Source organism: Echinops telfairi, unplaced genomic scaffold (assembly GCF_000313985.2).
Source record: "Echinops telfairi isolate 266 unplaced genomic scaffold, ASM31398v2 ScPeMD7_7400;HRSCAF=8409, whole genome shotgun sequence".
Taxonomy (NCBI): domain Eukaryota; kingdom Metazoa; phylum Chordata; class Mammalia; order Afrosoricida; family Tenrecidae; genus Echinops; species Echinops telfairi.
The window spans coordinates 9,464,810-9,482,313 of NW_022111300.1; the positions used below are offsets into that span (position 1 = coordinate 9,464,810).

The 17,504-nt window shown below is 48.0% G+C and overlaps 1 protein-coding gene across 1 annotated transcript in view; it reads right to left on the reverse strand.

Annotated features, from left to right (window-relative positions):
- Positions 1-16,915, reverse strand: part of ANKRD29 (ankyrin repeat domain 29) — a 61,114-nt gene extending 44,199 nt beyond the window's left edge. Inside the window, exons 1-3 of the mRNA XM_013004716.3 lie at positions 16,790-16,915; positions 12,774-12,884; positions 7,239-7,337 (exon numbers count right to left, since the gene is read on the reverse strand). Of these exons, the coding sequence (XP_012860170.2) occupies positions 7,239-7,337; positions 12,774-12,884; positions 16,790-16,915 (336 nt within the window). The remainder of the gene's footprint in view (positions 1-7,238; positions 7,338-12,773; positions 12,885-16,789) is intronic.
- Between the last annotated feature and the right edge of the window lie 589 nt (positions 16,916-17,504).

Below are 17,504 nucleotides of genomic sequence, written 5' to 3' on the forward strand. Positions count from 1 at the left end.
TAGTTGGGTAGTGGGTATAAAGTAATCCATCTTAACAGCACATAGGGGTATCACATGGCCATCAGAAAGAATAACCAGGAGTGGAGTGCATCCTTTGTATCACAAGATTTCTGCATATTGAACCTCCACAGTCCAAGAGCACCATAGAAACAGAACGTTCATATATATATATATATATATATTTTTTTTTTTTATATATATATAAAGAATGAGGCAGAGGGAGATTGGAAGGAAAAAAATATATATATATATAAAAAGAATGAGGCAGAGGGAGATTGGACCCACAGAGGAGGAAGAATAAACGAGACCACCAAGACAGAGATTGGAGTGATTGGGCCATAGTCAAGGAATGTTGCCAAATAAGATGGAGGAACCAAAGAACAAACTCCCCTGGATCCTCTGGGGAAAATATGGCTATACTGAGACTCTGATTTCAGGCTTCTGGTCTCCAGAACTGTGAGAGAACAAATGTCTATTGCTTTAAGACACTCAGTTTGAGGCAATGTGTTATAGCAGTCACGGGAAATTAATGTACTTTTTGTGTAATGTTTCAGAAACACTTAACCACTGCCACTGGGTAGATTCCAATGCACAGAGACCTTGTAGGACGTAGTGGAACTACACCCCTTTCCTAGGCTGCAGGTCTTTATGGGAACAGAAAGCCTCATCTTCCTCCCTCAGAGCCACACGTGGGTTTGAGTTGAGGACATTGTGGTTAGCAGCCCACTGTGTAAGCGCTATGCCACCAGGGCTCCTTTGGGATCTATTAGCATTCATTAATCCCAGGAGGAATTCTGGGTACGAAATTAAGCATCAACAAATAGAAAATTACCATTGAAAGAGATATCTGAGTAGCTCACCCATTAACTTCTCCTTTTGTGAGCCCAGTGCAAAAACAGGCTCAAAGTAGTTCCCAAACAGGAGCACCTTAACCAGCAGAACCCTGAATCCAAGCTTTAAATTGATCATGGTATTCTGAGACATGATTCTTCCCCCCACTTTTCCAAACCTACCCAAGGTTTGGTATCCAAATGAACACATATGAACAAAATCACCAAACTGCTCTTGTGAGCAATTGCTATGATTCCTATAAAGATGCTCTTCATTACTGCTTATTGAGCTACAGAAGAAGTTAATACTATAGTTTGCAGGCACAGCAAAGACAAACCCTTCTCTCCTAGCCCTTCTGCGGCTGTTGAGGTGGTAGGATCTCACCCAGCTGTGAGACACTGGACTAAAGATCACTCTAAAGGGTGAGGCTGTGTGTGGGAGAGAGCAGACGGCAAGTGGTTTGCATCGAAGCTATTGCGAAGTCCTGACTCCTGGTATCTGTGAATGTGATTGTGTTTGGGAGCAGGGTCTTGGACGATGTTTGGTTACGATCATACGGAAGTAGGATGTGTTCTACTCCAGCCTGAGTGCTGTACTTATAAAGGAGAAGAGACACAGAGAGACAGACAGAGGGAAGGCACAATTACTCAAGCAAAGGAACGCCTGGGACTACCAGAGGTTAAACGCGGACCGGAGAGGCTCTTCCTCCAGGCCGGGATTCGGCAAACTTCGGCTTGAGAGCCATAGCTCTTTTGGTATGTACATGTGGCGCTGAAGTAAAATAGAAAGGATGTTATTATTCAGATAACAGTGACTTATTTGTAAAACTATATTTGTGATGCTTGGATAATTATTTTTCTTTAATTGTTGTAAAGGACATCTCCAGTCTGCCGACCCCTGCCCTAGTTTTGGGAACCAGCACAGGCCCCGGATTCAGAATGCTGTTAGTTGCTGAGGAGTTGATCCTGGCTCACGGAAACCCTGCTCCTGAGCCCTCCCTGTGATGAGGTTTTCACTGCTCAATCTCCAGGCCTTTCTTCCTAGAGCATCTTCGAGTGAAAGCTCTGCTGAAACTGTGCAGCATCATAGCGCCGGGCCAGCCTCCACTGAGAGAAGGTAGTGGTTATGTATGCAGTGTGCTAGCTGGGAATTGAACCTGGGTCTCCCACATGGACGAGAACTCTGCCACTGACCCATCAGCGCTCACAAAATCAGACTGCAAGACAGTACATTTCTGTACTTACAGGCCACCCAGCTGTAGCACTTCAGAATTGAATACAGGGAACAATCAGGCAGACCATAGTAGAAGAACCTATGACAACATCGTCCCAAGGAAAAGCCTCTATCTCGGGCCAAGCCTCAGCCAGCCTGCCCCAGGAAGGCCCAGACGACATGAGCATTCACGGAGCCTTCTGCATCCAAGGCAGGAGTAATGTTTTCCCTTGGTTCCCACAGAAGACAGCAGTAGCACCCTCCCTTCCGTACAGCAAAGGATATTGGATTCCAGAAACCTTAGGAAGGACACACACCTGGATGCAGAAACTTGGCAAAACTGGGACAACGCTCATCTTCTGAAAGGACATTGCATTTTAGAAGCTACCAAGGGTCATTTCCAGTGAAGCGGCTTCACACCGACTCCTTCGGCAGCTCCTACGTCTGGGAGCTATAGTCAAACTAATATTGCTAGCCCTCAACAGCAGTGGTCTTTCAGGACCACCGGCCTCCAGTTTGTCTTGCTAACAAGTTCCGCATGTCTGGACAGCCAACCTGCCAAGCCAAGAAAACAACGGCAGGTACTCTCTCAGAAAACAAAGATTCTGATATTGCAAAATGGATTAAGAGTGAACCAAAGAAGAAGTCTGTTAAAAGTTCCACAGCATGGCAAGGCGTTCTCTTGCAGCTTCCAATACAAGCGGGGAGTGGGGGTGGGTGGGGGTTGGTGCTCCCTCCCTTTGGCTCAGCAGCTCCATGGCCCGATTGGCAGGGTCTCAGGAAATTCAGGGGCTGACTGGGAACTTGCCCAACAGCACTACTGAGCCACCCAGCCAACCTCAGATCTTGGTTCCCTTTGGGTAAATCCCGAAGGCTCATTGTGCTCAATGCACGGTGATAGGCGTATGCAAGCTGAGAACGCAGCCCCCACCTCTAATGTCCCCAAGAACAATTTTCATCTGCAGTGAGATCGGTGTCCACTAGACGGCATCAGCTGAGCATTTGGATCCAGAGAAGTATAAAATCGTAAAAACCGTAGATTGGCTAGAAACCAAACCAATATTTCTTTCCTCTATTTTCTCAATTCTTGAGAGAGAGAGAGAGAGAGAGAGAGAGAGAGAGAGTTGTGTTGGAAGTGACTTTCAGAGCAATTTTATTTTAAGTAAGAAGATCGGGGTCATATTGCTTTTATTAGAGAAAATCTGCCTTTCTTTTTAACATTATAATAAGTCAGTGGGTTGGAAAGAGGGAACCGATGACAAGGATCTACATGTGACCTCCTCCCTGGGGGACAGACAACAGAAAAGTGGGTGAAGGGAGACATTGGACAGGGCAAGATATGACAAAATAATAATTTGTAAACTATCAAGGGCTCATGAGGGAGGGGGGAGCGGGGAGGGAGGGGAAAAAAAAGAAGACCTGATGCCAGGGGCTTAAGTGGAGAGGAAATATTTTGAGAATGATGAGGGCAATGAATGTACAAATGTACTTTACACAATTGATGTATATATGGATGGTGATAAGAGTTGTATGAGCCCCTAATAAAACAATTAAAAAATAATAATAAGTCAGTATAAAGCCGGGAGGGAAAAAATAGATTAGGGTAAACTTCCACTATAATTCTAAATGGGTCTCAACATTTTCTCTCATAGAGAAATTAACTGCTGATGTGAAAATGACCTAACGTTGCGAGGTGTCACAGACTGGGTTGGCTCACAGGAACCCTATGTACAAGGGAACGGAACACTGCCCAGCCTGCCCCACCCTGACAATTCCTACTTCTATGAGCTCATTGTCGTAGCCACTGCGTCACTCCAGCTCTTGAGAGGCTACATCTTTTTCACCAACTCTACCAAGCATAATGTCCTTCTCCAGGGGCCGGTCCTTTCTGATAACATAGCCTGAGGACTTGAGACAAGTCCAAACCTTGCCATCCTTGCTTCACAGGAGCACCCTGGCCGTACAATACGCCGGAGGTGTTGCCGGCTTGGTTTCAGACCACAGCAATAAAGCGGAGATGGTAATAACATGAGTCACATGGATTTTTGGATGAACAGAACCAAGCCAACTTCCTGACCTCTAGTTAATTCTGACTCACAGGCACCCTATGGGGCAGGTGGACCTGCCCCTGTGAGCTTGCGAGACTATAACTCCTTGTGGGAGACGAAAGCCTTGTCTTTCTCCCATGGTGAGGCTGGTAGTTTGGAACCAGTGACCCAGTGGTTCCCAGCCCCACTCGTAAGCACTACACTACCGGGACTCCTTCTTGGTTGCCTGGGGCATATCAAAGTTATATTGATATATAGTATATGCTACGGTCACCTATTAAGGAGTGCTGGTGGGTGCTGTAGACTAAGTCTTAGACTCCTAACTGCAAGGCTGGAGGTTCAAACCCACAGGAGACCGACGAGCCTTGTCTCCGAAACCCTATCGAGGAGTCGCTATGAGTTGGAATCAACTCCCTGGGTTTCAGTTTGGGGGTTGGTGGTCTAGTACGTGTATTATGAAAAAGTTGGAAATAGTCTAAGAATTTCCCTAAACCTGACATGCTACTGGGAAAATCACTCTGACAGAGCAGAGCCCAGAGTACCGGCCAAGCTGTTTACTGGATTGCAGATCTAGGCGGGGCTCCCGCCCAGCTCCGGGCATATCCAGGGTAACCACAAAGAGAAATGGCCTCCCCTGCAGCTGAGCGGCCCTGCGAGGGACTCTGTCCGGGAGAGCATGGCTGGCTTGCACAATGGTGGCATCCAGGAGTGGGACCTGCCGCACCCACAGGTGCTGTCTTACAGGACTGAGACTGGACCTTCTGGGATGGAGAAAAAGGAAGGCGTATTGTTCCTTCTTTGGGGTAGAAATGAGTTTTACTTTTTATGTTTAAAATGGAGCTTTAGTACCCATTTCAGATTTCTTAGTAGTGAGGCTTTCCACTTTAACCTCAGAATTCCAGGCACTTCCGAATGGGGTGGGTCATGTGGTGGCCATGGGCAGACTCTTAGTATTTCTGGTTGCCTGGCCTGGGCATGGACTTGACAGAGTGGGGGCTGTGTGCCTGTCACCCCAGCTATGGGTCCCTGTCTTCCGGTGGGCGCTGAGCTCAGTGCAGATGAAAATTGTTTTCATCTGGGGCGTTAGAGGTGGGGCTATGTTCTCAGATATGCAGATGTTCCTGGTCTGATTCAGTGGGGTGGGGGTCAGACACTGTAAAGCTGAGCTGAGGCCACTTGCTAGTGAGACTGGTCACAGTTTGGGGAGGTGGGATTCTTGCCAGGGTCCCTTCTGAAGGAGCGTCTGGTTACCTGTTTACCCAATGGCTTCTGTTTAACTCTATCTAACTGGTGTTTTGTTAGAAACATATTGGGATATAAGAGCCATTTGAGTTTTAAAAAAATAGCTGTTAGGGAAATTTCTCAAAAGGGTCTGGGAGAAGATTTGATCATGTGCATTTATTAGAGTTTCTCTGTACTACCCCTCTCTACAGATCAGGCTTTCTGGTCTATGTGATGGAGAAAAGACCCCCAGTTCTTTCCCTCGCGTGTCACCCAGCCAGAACGGGTGAGAGGAAGGCTGGCAGAATACCCTTTGGAACACCCGGCACAGGCAGGGCGGTGTGTCTTAATTTGCTCTCCTGAAGCATGCAGTCCAGGCAGAGAGAGGAGTCTATTGACTTGATGAATATTTGATTTATCCCTTGTGCCTTAGTAAAGGACTGTGGGGTGAATCAAGGGAAACTAAGCAGTCCACTCTGGTCTGGAGCTTGTCCCATAATCCACATCAAGTCTGAGTCATGGGGACTGACAGGGCAGGTTCACTCCAGGGATGTGTTCCCATAATGGTCAACTAATGGACAGAGCCCCTCAGATCTGATCCTGGAAGTTTATGAAATGTCCCTGCCTCCTCATTGCTCCCCTTGACCCGTCCACCAGGTAACCTCCAACCAGCCTGCCTTGAAAGGTGTGTGAGAAGAGGCTCACACTTTCATCCGACGGTCACTTACATGCTTTGCAGTTGTTGTTTTTGGAGGGGAACTTATTGAACACATGGCTAGTCGGACAAGTCTTTTGAAAATATGGTTTGGTGTGGAAGGTTCGGCAGTCCCAGTAAGTGAGCCCATCAAGAATAGGTTGGTGAATTCAACCTTACAAATCCGGCTAGACCAGAGCATGTACACGGGTACAGATAAGAGCCAGAAACACGGGGAATCCAGGACAGATAAACCCCTAGGACATATAATGAGAGTAGCAATACCAGGAGGGGAAGGGGAAGGTTGGGGAAGAAAGGGGGAACCGATTATAATGATCTACCTATAACCACCCCCCCCCAGGGGAATGAACAACAGAAAAGTGGGTGAAGGGAAACATTGGTCAGTATAAGACATGAAAAAATAGTAATAATTTATAAGTTATCAAGGGTTCATGAGTGGGGGAGGGAGGGGGAGAAAGGGGAGGAAATGAGAAGCTGGTACCAAGGGCTCAAGTAGAAAGCAAATGTTTTGAGAATGATGATGGCAACAAATGTACAAATGTGCTTGACACAATGGATAGATGTATGGATTGTGATAAGAGCTGTATGAGTCCCCAATGATTAAAAAGAAAAAGAATAGGTTGGTGACTCAATCCATCTAAAAACATAATGATCTCTATACTAAAGAGTTACAGTTTCAGAAACTCACAGGGGCACTAGTGGGACCGCGTACCAAAGGTCGTCATGAGTATGTGAACATCCTATCAATTCTGTAGCATCGTATCCCCAGAGAGGAAGTAAGACCGGCGTTCAGCTTGGTGTCCAGTGTAGGAGTGTTCAAGGCTCGTGGTGAAAGTCTGGCAACCTCTGACGGAGTCCCGTGCCTGACAAGACCCTCCACTGAACCACATGGATGCGCTGTCACAGAATGAGCTCCTGAGTCTAAGCTTTCCTGTCCCATAGGAGCAAAGCAGTGATTATCCCCCACTCCAGACCAATGCAGAGTCTCGCAGTGGTACAAATGGTTAATGTGCTCAGCTGCCAATCAAATTTGGAGTTGACCCAGAGGTGCCTCATAAGAAAGGGCTGGCAATCTATTTCCAAAAAAGCAGTGATTGAGACCACTAGGGTCCACACAGCTACTCTCTGACACACTTGGGTCGTCCCTGAGTCAGACCTTACCCATTCGCTGTTGGGAACACTGCCCCGTCTCTCACCCTGGCAATGCCTACCTCTCTCTGCAGATTGATGTCCGCTCCCTGCAGAACCAGTTCCCGCACGCAGTCCAGGTGACCAGCATAGGAGGCTACCATGAGGAGCGTGGTGCCGTGCTGCACAGAGGAGAAACAGGCAGAGTGAGGTCAGGCTCAGAGAGAGTTCCCGGAAAAGACTGCAGACACATCAGCCCATTTAGGACACGACTGAGCTCCAAATTTCCTGCAGTCATCAAAGAGCCTCGTGAATAATCTTATCATGCCGAGTCAGTGGGAAAAAAAGGGAGGCAGCGATTGGCAGAGGTTGGACTTTAACTTACAAATGCACTCATTTCTGTTGCCTTCAGACGTGCAGTCCAAGGGAGCCAGAGAGACTGGCTTTTAAGGCGGCAGCGAGAGAATGACTTCACGTTAGGATTCCTGAGCTAAATCAGCATTATTAGTGAAAAAATATATATCAGGTGGTATTGGTGGGTTTCCTGTGTGTAGAAGTCTTTATCTTCAGAGTCATTTGGGTAAAGAAGAAAAGTATTTCAAAGAATCGAAAGATAAACGTGAGAAGAGGCAGGAGCTTTGGCGCCCAAGCCCACCTTTGGCATCCTCCAGCAGTGTAATCTGGGCAAGTTGTTGGACATGACTGGGCTCATTTACTCCATCTCCAACAAGCAAGGCCTGCCAAGATCTCGTTCCCCTTCAAGATTCAGGGACTTGAGGCCTATCATGTGCTATGGCCCTGGCCAAGTCGAGCAGACGTTTGTAGTCTCATCTATAGCTATTTCCCAGGGCTTCTGAATGGTGATCTCACTCACCACCTCTCCGCGCCCTGTAGACAGCTTTACCGGAGCGGAAGACAAGAGATAAGGGTGTGCTGATGAGGCAGGCTCCCAAGGTATGCGGCAATAAGTGACGTTAGAAGTTTGTTATTTATACCGTGGGATTCTGCAGGCATGCAGGATATGGGCACGGTACATGGCCTTTCAAAATCCCACTCTCCTCATCTGTATAATGGGGGCATAATAAAAGCATCTGTCTCTTTAAATGAATGAAGGAGACAATTCAGGCCATATGCTTAATAATGTGACACGGACTAGTGTTGAGTAAATGTTAGATGGTAAAATAATAGTTAAAAAACCATAAGGAAACCAAGCTTACTGGATGGCTACAGACTAGTGGGACACCCTCCCCACCCAAACTATGACCCTTAGTCACCCTACAGATCTGGAACTTGACCCCACTGCCATGTGAGAACAGTCAACCATTCTTGCCACCGGGCGGTATTTGGCACGAGGGGGAAGAACACAGAGAACACGGGACAGGGGGGAGAAGCCATGGTACCTGGAAGGGACTGTGGGGGGAGGACTTAAAACTAAGCACATACACACGGTTGAGCCTACACCTGATGGCCGCTCTGTAAACCTTCATCTAAGTGACAAAAAAGAGTTTCAGAAATGATATTTCAGTTCATGGTAAGCTGTCCCCTGGGCTTTTGTGGACTTGTGCGAATGGCACAGCGAGTTTGGGCAACGTCGTGCTGACTGTGGATAAAGACACCCGAAACAGAGTCAAGAACAGCTGCTGATCTCCCGACAAAGCTGCTTACACTGTGGGTTGCTGAAGTGAATGTGGGGGGAAGACCAAATTCGGCAGCAGTAAAAGGTTTCTGACCATGTGACCACCAAAAATGAATTCAACATCAAAGGAGTCATGTACCCGGAGTGTTACTGGCAGCACTTGTCCACGAAGCAAATTTCTTGAGAGGAAAGGGCTCATGAGTGGAGAAGTTGTAAGAAGCCCTGCAAGCCTAGGCAGTGCTTCTTGGCCACATGGCTATTTGGTATGTGAACATGACTTTCATGTGGAGGACACCATCTACAATTCTGTTGAACCCTTTCCTCAGTATTCTCCAGTGCTGGAGGGGAGAATTTAGTATGACTAACTTCCCCTGGAACGTAAGACATTTTATTTCGATATGAGAACCCTTGACTGAAGGCTAATCTGAATAGACAAACTATGAATACATTTAGTAGGTGAGAAAATATTTTGTCATGGCCTACAAAGATCTCAAAATAAATCAAAAGCCAGAGGAAATACAAATCACTCAATGTGGATACTTTAGAAATAATATTTTTTAAGAAGTAGCTTCGTTTGTTTTACAGTTAAGAAAGCCGCAGAAGAGGAAAGTGCTCTGCTTAAAGGCTTGAAGGTAATCAAGCGGCCATCAAGCTCAGAAGCAACAAAGCCCACATGGAAGAAGCACACCAGCCTATGCAACCACGAGGTGTCGAAGGGATCAGGTGTAAGGCATCATCAGAACAAAAAATCTTACCATAGTGAATGATGGGGGGAGTGCGGAGTGGAGACCCAAAGCCCATTAGTAGGCCACTGGAGATCCCCTTGCAGAGGGGTCTCGGGGAGGAGATGAGCCAGTCAGGGGGCGATGTAACAATGATGAAAAATACAACTTTCCTCTAGTTCCTAAATGTTTCCTCCCCACTCCCACTACCATGACTCGAATTCTATCTTGCAGGACTGGCTAGACCAGAGGAGGTACACTGGTACAGATAGGAACTGAAAATGCAGGGAATCCAGGACGGATGAACCCTATAGGACCAGTGGTGTAAGTGGTGAAACAGGGAGGGTAAAGGGCGAATGGGTAGGAAAGAGGGAACCGATTACATGGAACTGTGTGTGACCTCCTCCCTGGGGGACAGACAACCGAAAAGTGGGTGAAGGGGGACGTCGGACAGGGCAAGATATGACAAAATACCTATTTATAAACTATTGGGGGCTCATGCGGGAGGGGGGAGCGGGGAGGGAGGGGGAAGGTGAGGACCTGGTGTCGGGGGTTTGGGTGGAGAGAAAATGTTTTGAGAAATGATGTACAAATGCGCTTTGCACAATTGATGTGTGTATGGATTGGGATAACAGTTGTATGAGCCCCTAATAAAATGTTAAAAAAAAAAAAAAAGAGGAAAGTGCTCTGCAGCGGTCTTTCAATTCAGCATGAGGTTCAGGGATGTCGACACAGAAGTTGAGGCAAAGGAGAAAGAGATGGCAGAAGTTGTATCTGTTGATTTATTAAGCTACACAAAAATGTTTCCTTTATATTCAAAAATATTCCTTTATATTCAGCAGGACTTTAGATTTGTTAAGGATTCAATCTACTTTATAGTGTTGCCAGAGTTAAAATTTTAGTTTTCATGTCAACGCTAACTTATTGTCCCAGTTTTACTACTTGATGTATGGGCGTGTGTGTATCTTTTGATTTTGACCAGAGGATTAGCATAGGTGTACGTGCAAATAAACAATGAGCAAGACAAAGAAGTATATCCATGAATGCATCTAAAATGAGTACAAGAATCTGTCACTGCAAACTTTTGTGGTAAGCATGTTGTCAGCAGCAAATAACCAGTACTGGACAGCATTGGATATGAGCTAAGCAAAATGAATAAACAAACACACCATGTAAAGGAAGCCTGAACCTAGGAATTGAACTTGGATGGTAGCAAATTAAGACAGTGGTCTATAGAAGCCCAGAGATAAGATATTTGAAAAGCAGGAGGATGTCAGACCCAAGGTTAGGGACCATTCCCATGAAATCCCACAGGGCCAATCTCTGTATTCTAATGAATCTTACAGGTTTCCTAGGGGGTTCTGGGGCCTCAGGCCCTTCCGTATGTGCAGCATTAGCCTAAGAAACCAAGTACCACCACAAAAAACTACCCTGGAGCCTGCACTCCATGGTGGCACATGAGGTGGTGAATGCAGTGAGATTCGGGGGAAACAGGGCTGCCTCAAACATTTCCTTGCCCCTTTCATGCCACCAACCTGAGATGCCATTTCAAAATGAATGAGATGTTGGAAATTACTACTATCACTTAGAGTTGTTCCTTGGGGTTAGGGAATAAATGGATAAAATGATTGTTTTTGTAATGAAGGGAAACATAAACACATTCATGCTTATTCAAAAAACTAAATTTTTGGCTCAAAATAGCTACAGGTCACCCAGCTGAGAGACAGTGTGAGCCCTGAGGGCAAGAGGAAGGGTGGTGGGGAAAGGGGCCAGGTGGTGGGTAGTGTGGGGTGCTGTCTGGCGGGGAGGAAGGACTAGCAGAGCAGGGTGATCTTGGGACACCAGGAGGAAGACCCAGCAGCACCTTGCAAGGAGTGACTTTAAAAAGGGGAAAGCCAACCATTCAAGTGGTCAGGGTGGGTGAGGTAGTTTTGCCCAAGGTGGCAGTGCTGCCTCTTGAGGCAAATAAGACCAGCGTGGTCACTTCATCGATGCCCAAGACTCCATCACTCTGGGCTGTGGCAAGAAACACAGGGTGTTCTCCAAACGGGGCTAATCTTAAGAATGTCTAATGAAGAAACAATAGTACAAAGAAGTGTCTGGTTTGGAGCTGGTAGCTGGGCACTTCATTACCAGCCTCCTGGCCCTCGGCCTGCAGCTGGGAGGGAAAACTGTGGTTCTTGAGGCCTGGAGAGTGACAGCGCTGTGCAGAGACGAAAACAGGGCACTGGACTACCCAGCACCCTCTCCTTCCACCTTCTGACTACCTGCCCACCAATGCTGCCATTGGCCCACCCCAACAGGAAGCCAGCTGGCAGGCAAATCTGCCGCTGCAATGCATATTAAAGAGTCAGATTCTTGGATGTGAAGGAAGTTGGAGAAGAGGGGACAGTGGGTCTGGAGGTGCCAACCTGAGATGCTGTGCACTTGCACACACACACACACACCCTCCTGCCCCCTCCCCCCCACAAACACACATACCACCCTGGGGCTGGGGGCTGGTTTCACTTAGCACAAGAGTGCAATCACTGCTGGAAAGGGCACACCCTGTTTTCAGGAAAACAATCAGGATCAAACCAAAACATCATAGCTCGCCCTCAGCTGAGGCTCTCCTTGTCCAGCTGAGGGGGAGAGAGAGAGAGAGAGAGAGAGAGAGAATAGCTTCGAGCTAGGGAAGGAAAAGGCTAAGTGGGGCCTGCAGTGGGCTGCTATTGCATCTATTTTTATTTCCTGTTTTATTGCCCATGAAAGAACTTACTCTTGTAAAAGGTACTGAAAGGATGACAGAGGCTGGGTGGGGCTTCAGTATCTGTTTTCCTGTCCTTGTAGGAAAACAAAACAAAAGAAACAACAAAATCCCCCATGTTTGTGGAAGGCCCTCTCTGCTGTAAATGGTCTTTATCTTTTCCCAGAAGCAGTTGGCTTGAATTCTTTGGCTAAACCACCTTTTTTTCTTGGAATGTGCCAATTCTGGTTCCTGGTGCAGTGTCCCTCTCTCCAGCCTCTTGGGGCCTCCTGGGGACCACTCCAGTTTATGCATGTTAATTATTTCCTTTGCTTCTGATTCCACCCACTCCCCCCCACCCCCCTCTTTGAAGGTCACCATCTCACCCTGGACTTTTTGAAAAGAATAACACAAGCACACACCCCCAGAGGAAACAAGCATGGTGGGGGGAGGTGTACTCATTCGGGAGGGGCTCGCATGCCAAGGCGGGAGAAGGGTGAGCTCCTGGCATGCATGTACCGGCTCCGGGCCATACACTGTCTCTGCAGTCCACATCCACCCGGCCACTGTTCAGCAGCAGCTTCAGGAGGGCCAGGTTCCCTTTCCTGGCTGCCCAGAAGGCGGCGTTCGCCAGGGGAGTTTCCTTCTGCAAAAAACAAACCAAAAATGAAACAGGAGTCTTAACAATGGGCATTAGTCACAATGGCCACTTGAGCACCAAGTCTCAGGAGCACACACTGCCTTGAAGACCAGGCTTTGGTGGACAGTGCTCCTCCAGCAATCCTCGTGACCACAGGCATGGCCACACATTCTGTTTGCCCCCAGACACCCGAGCCTCAAGAGCAAGGCTGCTGCCCTGACAGCACTATTTGTGCTCTGCCTCCCACCCACGTCCTCCGTCACACGGCTGCCCCCATGCCCGCCACCACCATTTCAAGGCCAAGGTTCTGCTCAAACGCTCTTTCCTCCCTGAAACGTTTCCAAATTCTCCCTTCACCTCTACACTGGGCAAAATCTCCCCCTATTCTGGCTTCCCAAAGAAGTTTGCCCATCTGCACCTCTTCTCTGCCCTCCAGCCTTTCCAACTTGATTCCAACTGTCTGGGGGAGCACACCTCATCCCCCCAGCACGAGTGTTCTCCACTTCAGCTGCACCTGGCCAGAAGTTCTTGTGGGAAACCAGGAACATGGGGGCGGAAAGGACCGCTGCATGTCCCTCTATGGACTCTGCTCTCCCTTTGGCCATTTGAAAGTGACGAAGTGAATGCTGGAGCAGGGTGCCGGGAAGGCATGGAGCTGGGAAAACGGGCTCTGGGAAGTGAGAGTGGCAGGGCTGACTGCACTATAAGTTCCCTCTGAACAAATGCTTTGGATTTGTGGAGAACAGTCCAGGCGTGGGAGGAGGCCTCTGGAATCAGGCAGCTCTGGGCTCCAACCTTGACCCTGGACAAGTGACCGAACACAGCACCTGCCTGCCTTGAAGCTCATGGTTAGGAGGAACCAATGTAGATGAATCGCCCAAGGTAGTGCTCAAGATACCCAGCTGGCCCACAAAGGCTAGCTTCCTTTACAAAGTTAGAATCCATAGGCAACATGAAATGCAAAGCACTGGGATTAATAAAGCATTCTGCTGGTCTCAGGGAGTTGTAGAGTATTGAAAGTCCATAATAAAAGCACTTTGTGTGTGTGTGTGTGTGTGTGTGTGTGTGTGTGTGTGCATTAAAACCCCTTACCCTAAAAGCCTTTTATACAATGTGTTCTTAAATAGAGCTATTCAATTACTCCATGGCCCCCATCGTGGCACAAACAGTTGGCTGAAGGAGTGGATTCCCACTCGTGGTGTCCCCCTATGGGTCAGAGTAGAACTGCGCACCCCTGAGTGTTCCATGAATGGCTTCTCAGAAGGAGATCCTCAGGCCTTTCTTTTGTCGACTTGACCTTCCAAACTTTTGGTTGGTGGCTAAGTGCTTTCACCACTGGCACCATTTCAACCCACTGCTGTCAAGTGGATTCCAAATGTGTTAGTCTAGGGAAACAAATCCACAGAAACTCTTATGTAAGCATCCCAACCCAATGCTGCCCACGCCCACAAATCCAACATTAGCCCATATGTCCGACACCAATCTACAAAGTCCTCCTCCATCTCACAAAACACACACAATGACGCCGACTGCAGGAGGAAAGCCGAATCAGTGAAAGTGTAAGTATCTCAGCGCTGGCAGGGGTCTCCACACGGCTGCTCCAGCACCCAGGGCTGCATCGAGGTAGGTCCATGTGGCTTCTTCTCAGGGATGTCTTGCAGGAAGTGAGCCTTGCTAGGTGAAGCAGGGACTGGCTAAGGCAGCTGCCCCCTGGTCCGACCATCAGAGAGCAAGAGACCTGAGAACTAGAAAGGAAGGCTCACTGAGCCATTTATCTCTCCGCCCTTCAATTACTCCCACATGTGTTTATCAGCCAGGTTGGCACAATAAACTTTAACTATCTCACTGAGACACTAAAAGCCGATGGTTCAAAGTAGAACTGCCTCACAGGGTTTCCAAGGCTGTAAATAGAAGACTGCCCTATTGTTCTCCTGGAGGAGTGACTGGTAGGTTCAAACTGCCAACCTCTTGGCTAGTAGTCTACCCCTTTAACCATGACTCTATTAGTGCTCCTTCCATTTGTGCCACTAAGGCACTGAATACAACGTAGATAAGGTAGTACCTGCAATACAGAGAAGGTATGAAGTGCAATGCTTCATGAACTTCAAGAGAAACCACCGAGTTCCTCTCCCAAGCAGTCATCTCGGTCAGTGTGAGCCCACGGGTGTGAGGACTGGATTCCAGAAATCGTACAGCACACACAGTGCTGAGTGCTCTTGTGGCCAGTGGGAGGAGAGTGTGGTGAAGAAGGGCATGAGAAGATGATTACAGAAATACCTGGAATAGTTTCCCAGCTCACTCGTCGTTATTCTTAGGGGACGTTGAGCCCGTTCCAACTCGTAGCCATGCTATGCACAACAGAAGGAAACGGTGCCCGGTCCTGCGCCATCCTCGGGTTGTCCTTCAGTTGGCTCGTATGGCCGCAGCCACTGTGTCCGTGCATCTCCTCCAGGGCCTTCCTCTGTTTTTGCTGCCCTTCCACTTTTATCAAGCATGATGTCCTTCTCCGGGGAAGGTCTCTCCTGGACCTGTTCAAGTACGTGAGATGAAGTCTCACTGCCCTTGCCTCTGGAGAGCACTCTGGCATGCTTCTTCCAGGGCAGATTTGTGTGTTGTTTTGGTAGTGCATGGCACCTCGAACATTCTTCCCCAGCGCCACCGTTTAATGGTCTTCCTTATTCACTGTGTAACTTTCACATCACATGGGGTCACTGAAAAGACCCTGCCTTGGGTCCGGCTCACCTTAGCCCTCCAAGAGCCCTTCTTGCTTTCGACACTCTAAAGAGGTCTTGTGCAGCAGCTGCATCGCATGCCACGCGTCTTTTAGTCTTTGGACTGCTGCTTCCGTGGGCATGGATTGTGGAGCTCTGCAAGATGATAGCCTTCACATGAATCTTTTCTCCATTTTATCACGATGTTACCTAGTGGTCCAGTTGTGAGGATTTGGGTTTTCTTTTACACTGAGTGGTAATCCACACTGAAGGTTGCAATCCTCGATCTTCATCAGCAAGTGCTTCAAGTCCTCCTCGCTTGCAGCAAGCAAGGTGGTGACATTTGCATATCACAGGCTAATAAGCCTTCCTCCCATCCCGATGCCACATTCTTCTCCATGGAATCAAAATCGCAGCTTCTCTGATGATTTGCTCAGCATGCAGACTGAGTAAGTATGGTGAGAGGGTTCAACCCTGACACACACCTTTTCTGATTTTAAACCAGGCAATAGTCCATTATTTTGCACAACTGCCTCCACGATGAAGTGGAATTCCCATTCTTCTCAAGACTATCCATGGTTGGTTATGAGCCACACCGCTGAATGCCTTCGCAGACTCAATAAAGTCAAGTAAACATCTTTCCGGTGTTCTCTTAGCTCACGCAGGAGGACAGAGCAAGCAGCTTCCGGTCCAAATCAAGCTTATGCCTCCCCTGCAGGTGCACAGTTTCCAGTCCTGGGGTTCCCAAACTGCATTCCAACCCTTTGTAACTGCTTTTGCAACAGGTGTGAGTCTAATTTAGGAGCCCAGAGGGCCCAGTGGCAGCCTGCTTCTTTAAAGATTTACAGCCTTGGTAACCCCGTGGGGCATTTCTATGCATCCGAATGGACTTGACTTTTGTGGATTTGGTTTGGGGGTGGGGTCTAATTTGTTCCGTTGTTAGTAATTGGGTGAACGGCCAGTAATTGGGTGAACGGCCAGGCAGGTCTGACCTGTACAGTTAGTTAGGGAACAATGGCCTTTGAACAGAGATTGCACCAGGCCACCCTGAAGGCTGCGAGAGAAAGAGCATTTAAGAGACACCAGCCCTGTTGCTTCTCCTGAAACATGAAAACAAGAGAGTGATAAACCGTAATTCATTTTGTAATTCATTTTATTGATTCACCTTTGAAAAACCATCTGCCAACAGCAAACATTTACTGTCACGACCAGCTTTTCCAACAGCATCAGCTGCTCTCTTTGGGATGCTCTCGGGGATTTCTCTTCCTCTTGGGCTTTCTCCGTGATTCTTTCCAGCTCTGGGATGCAGGGGGTGTCATTTAGCATCTCTCTATTGCTGTGAAATGGTACCAATAGTCAGACTACCTTTCTCATGCGTTATTAGAATTAAACGAGGCAAGTCATGTGAGAATACTCAAGGGATATGGCTCTACATACTTGCACAGCGCTCAAAGCTCTTTAAACTCGGGTCCAGACAAATTCATTTCCCGGGTCACTAGTAGGTGCTAAGGACAGTGGCCTGCTAGGGCTGTGCCTAGAGGTACCAATCCATATTGGCCCCTCCCGCCATGGCTTCATGGCCTCATGGGAAAATAAGTCGCATCAACAGGTAAGAAAACATGATTATAGATGCTAATAGGGGCCTGCGGTTGCATGTGATAATCGCTCAAAGCACATCATGATCAGTTCTACTTGTGGAGGGTCCTCAGGAATAGCTCAGATGAGTTCTGAAAGATGAGCAGGGGTCTGCGTGGGCACAGGCAGAAGTGTTGGAGAAGCAAAGATATGAGGTGTCCATCACATGCTGGGACCCCTCACTAGCTCTGAAAGGATGAGGGGAGGGAGGGAGAGCAAGGACTGAGGTAGGATGGGTGGCCAGGGGCTAACTGAATGCTGGTGGGCTCCGGGGAGTCAG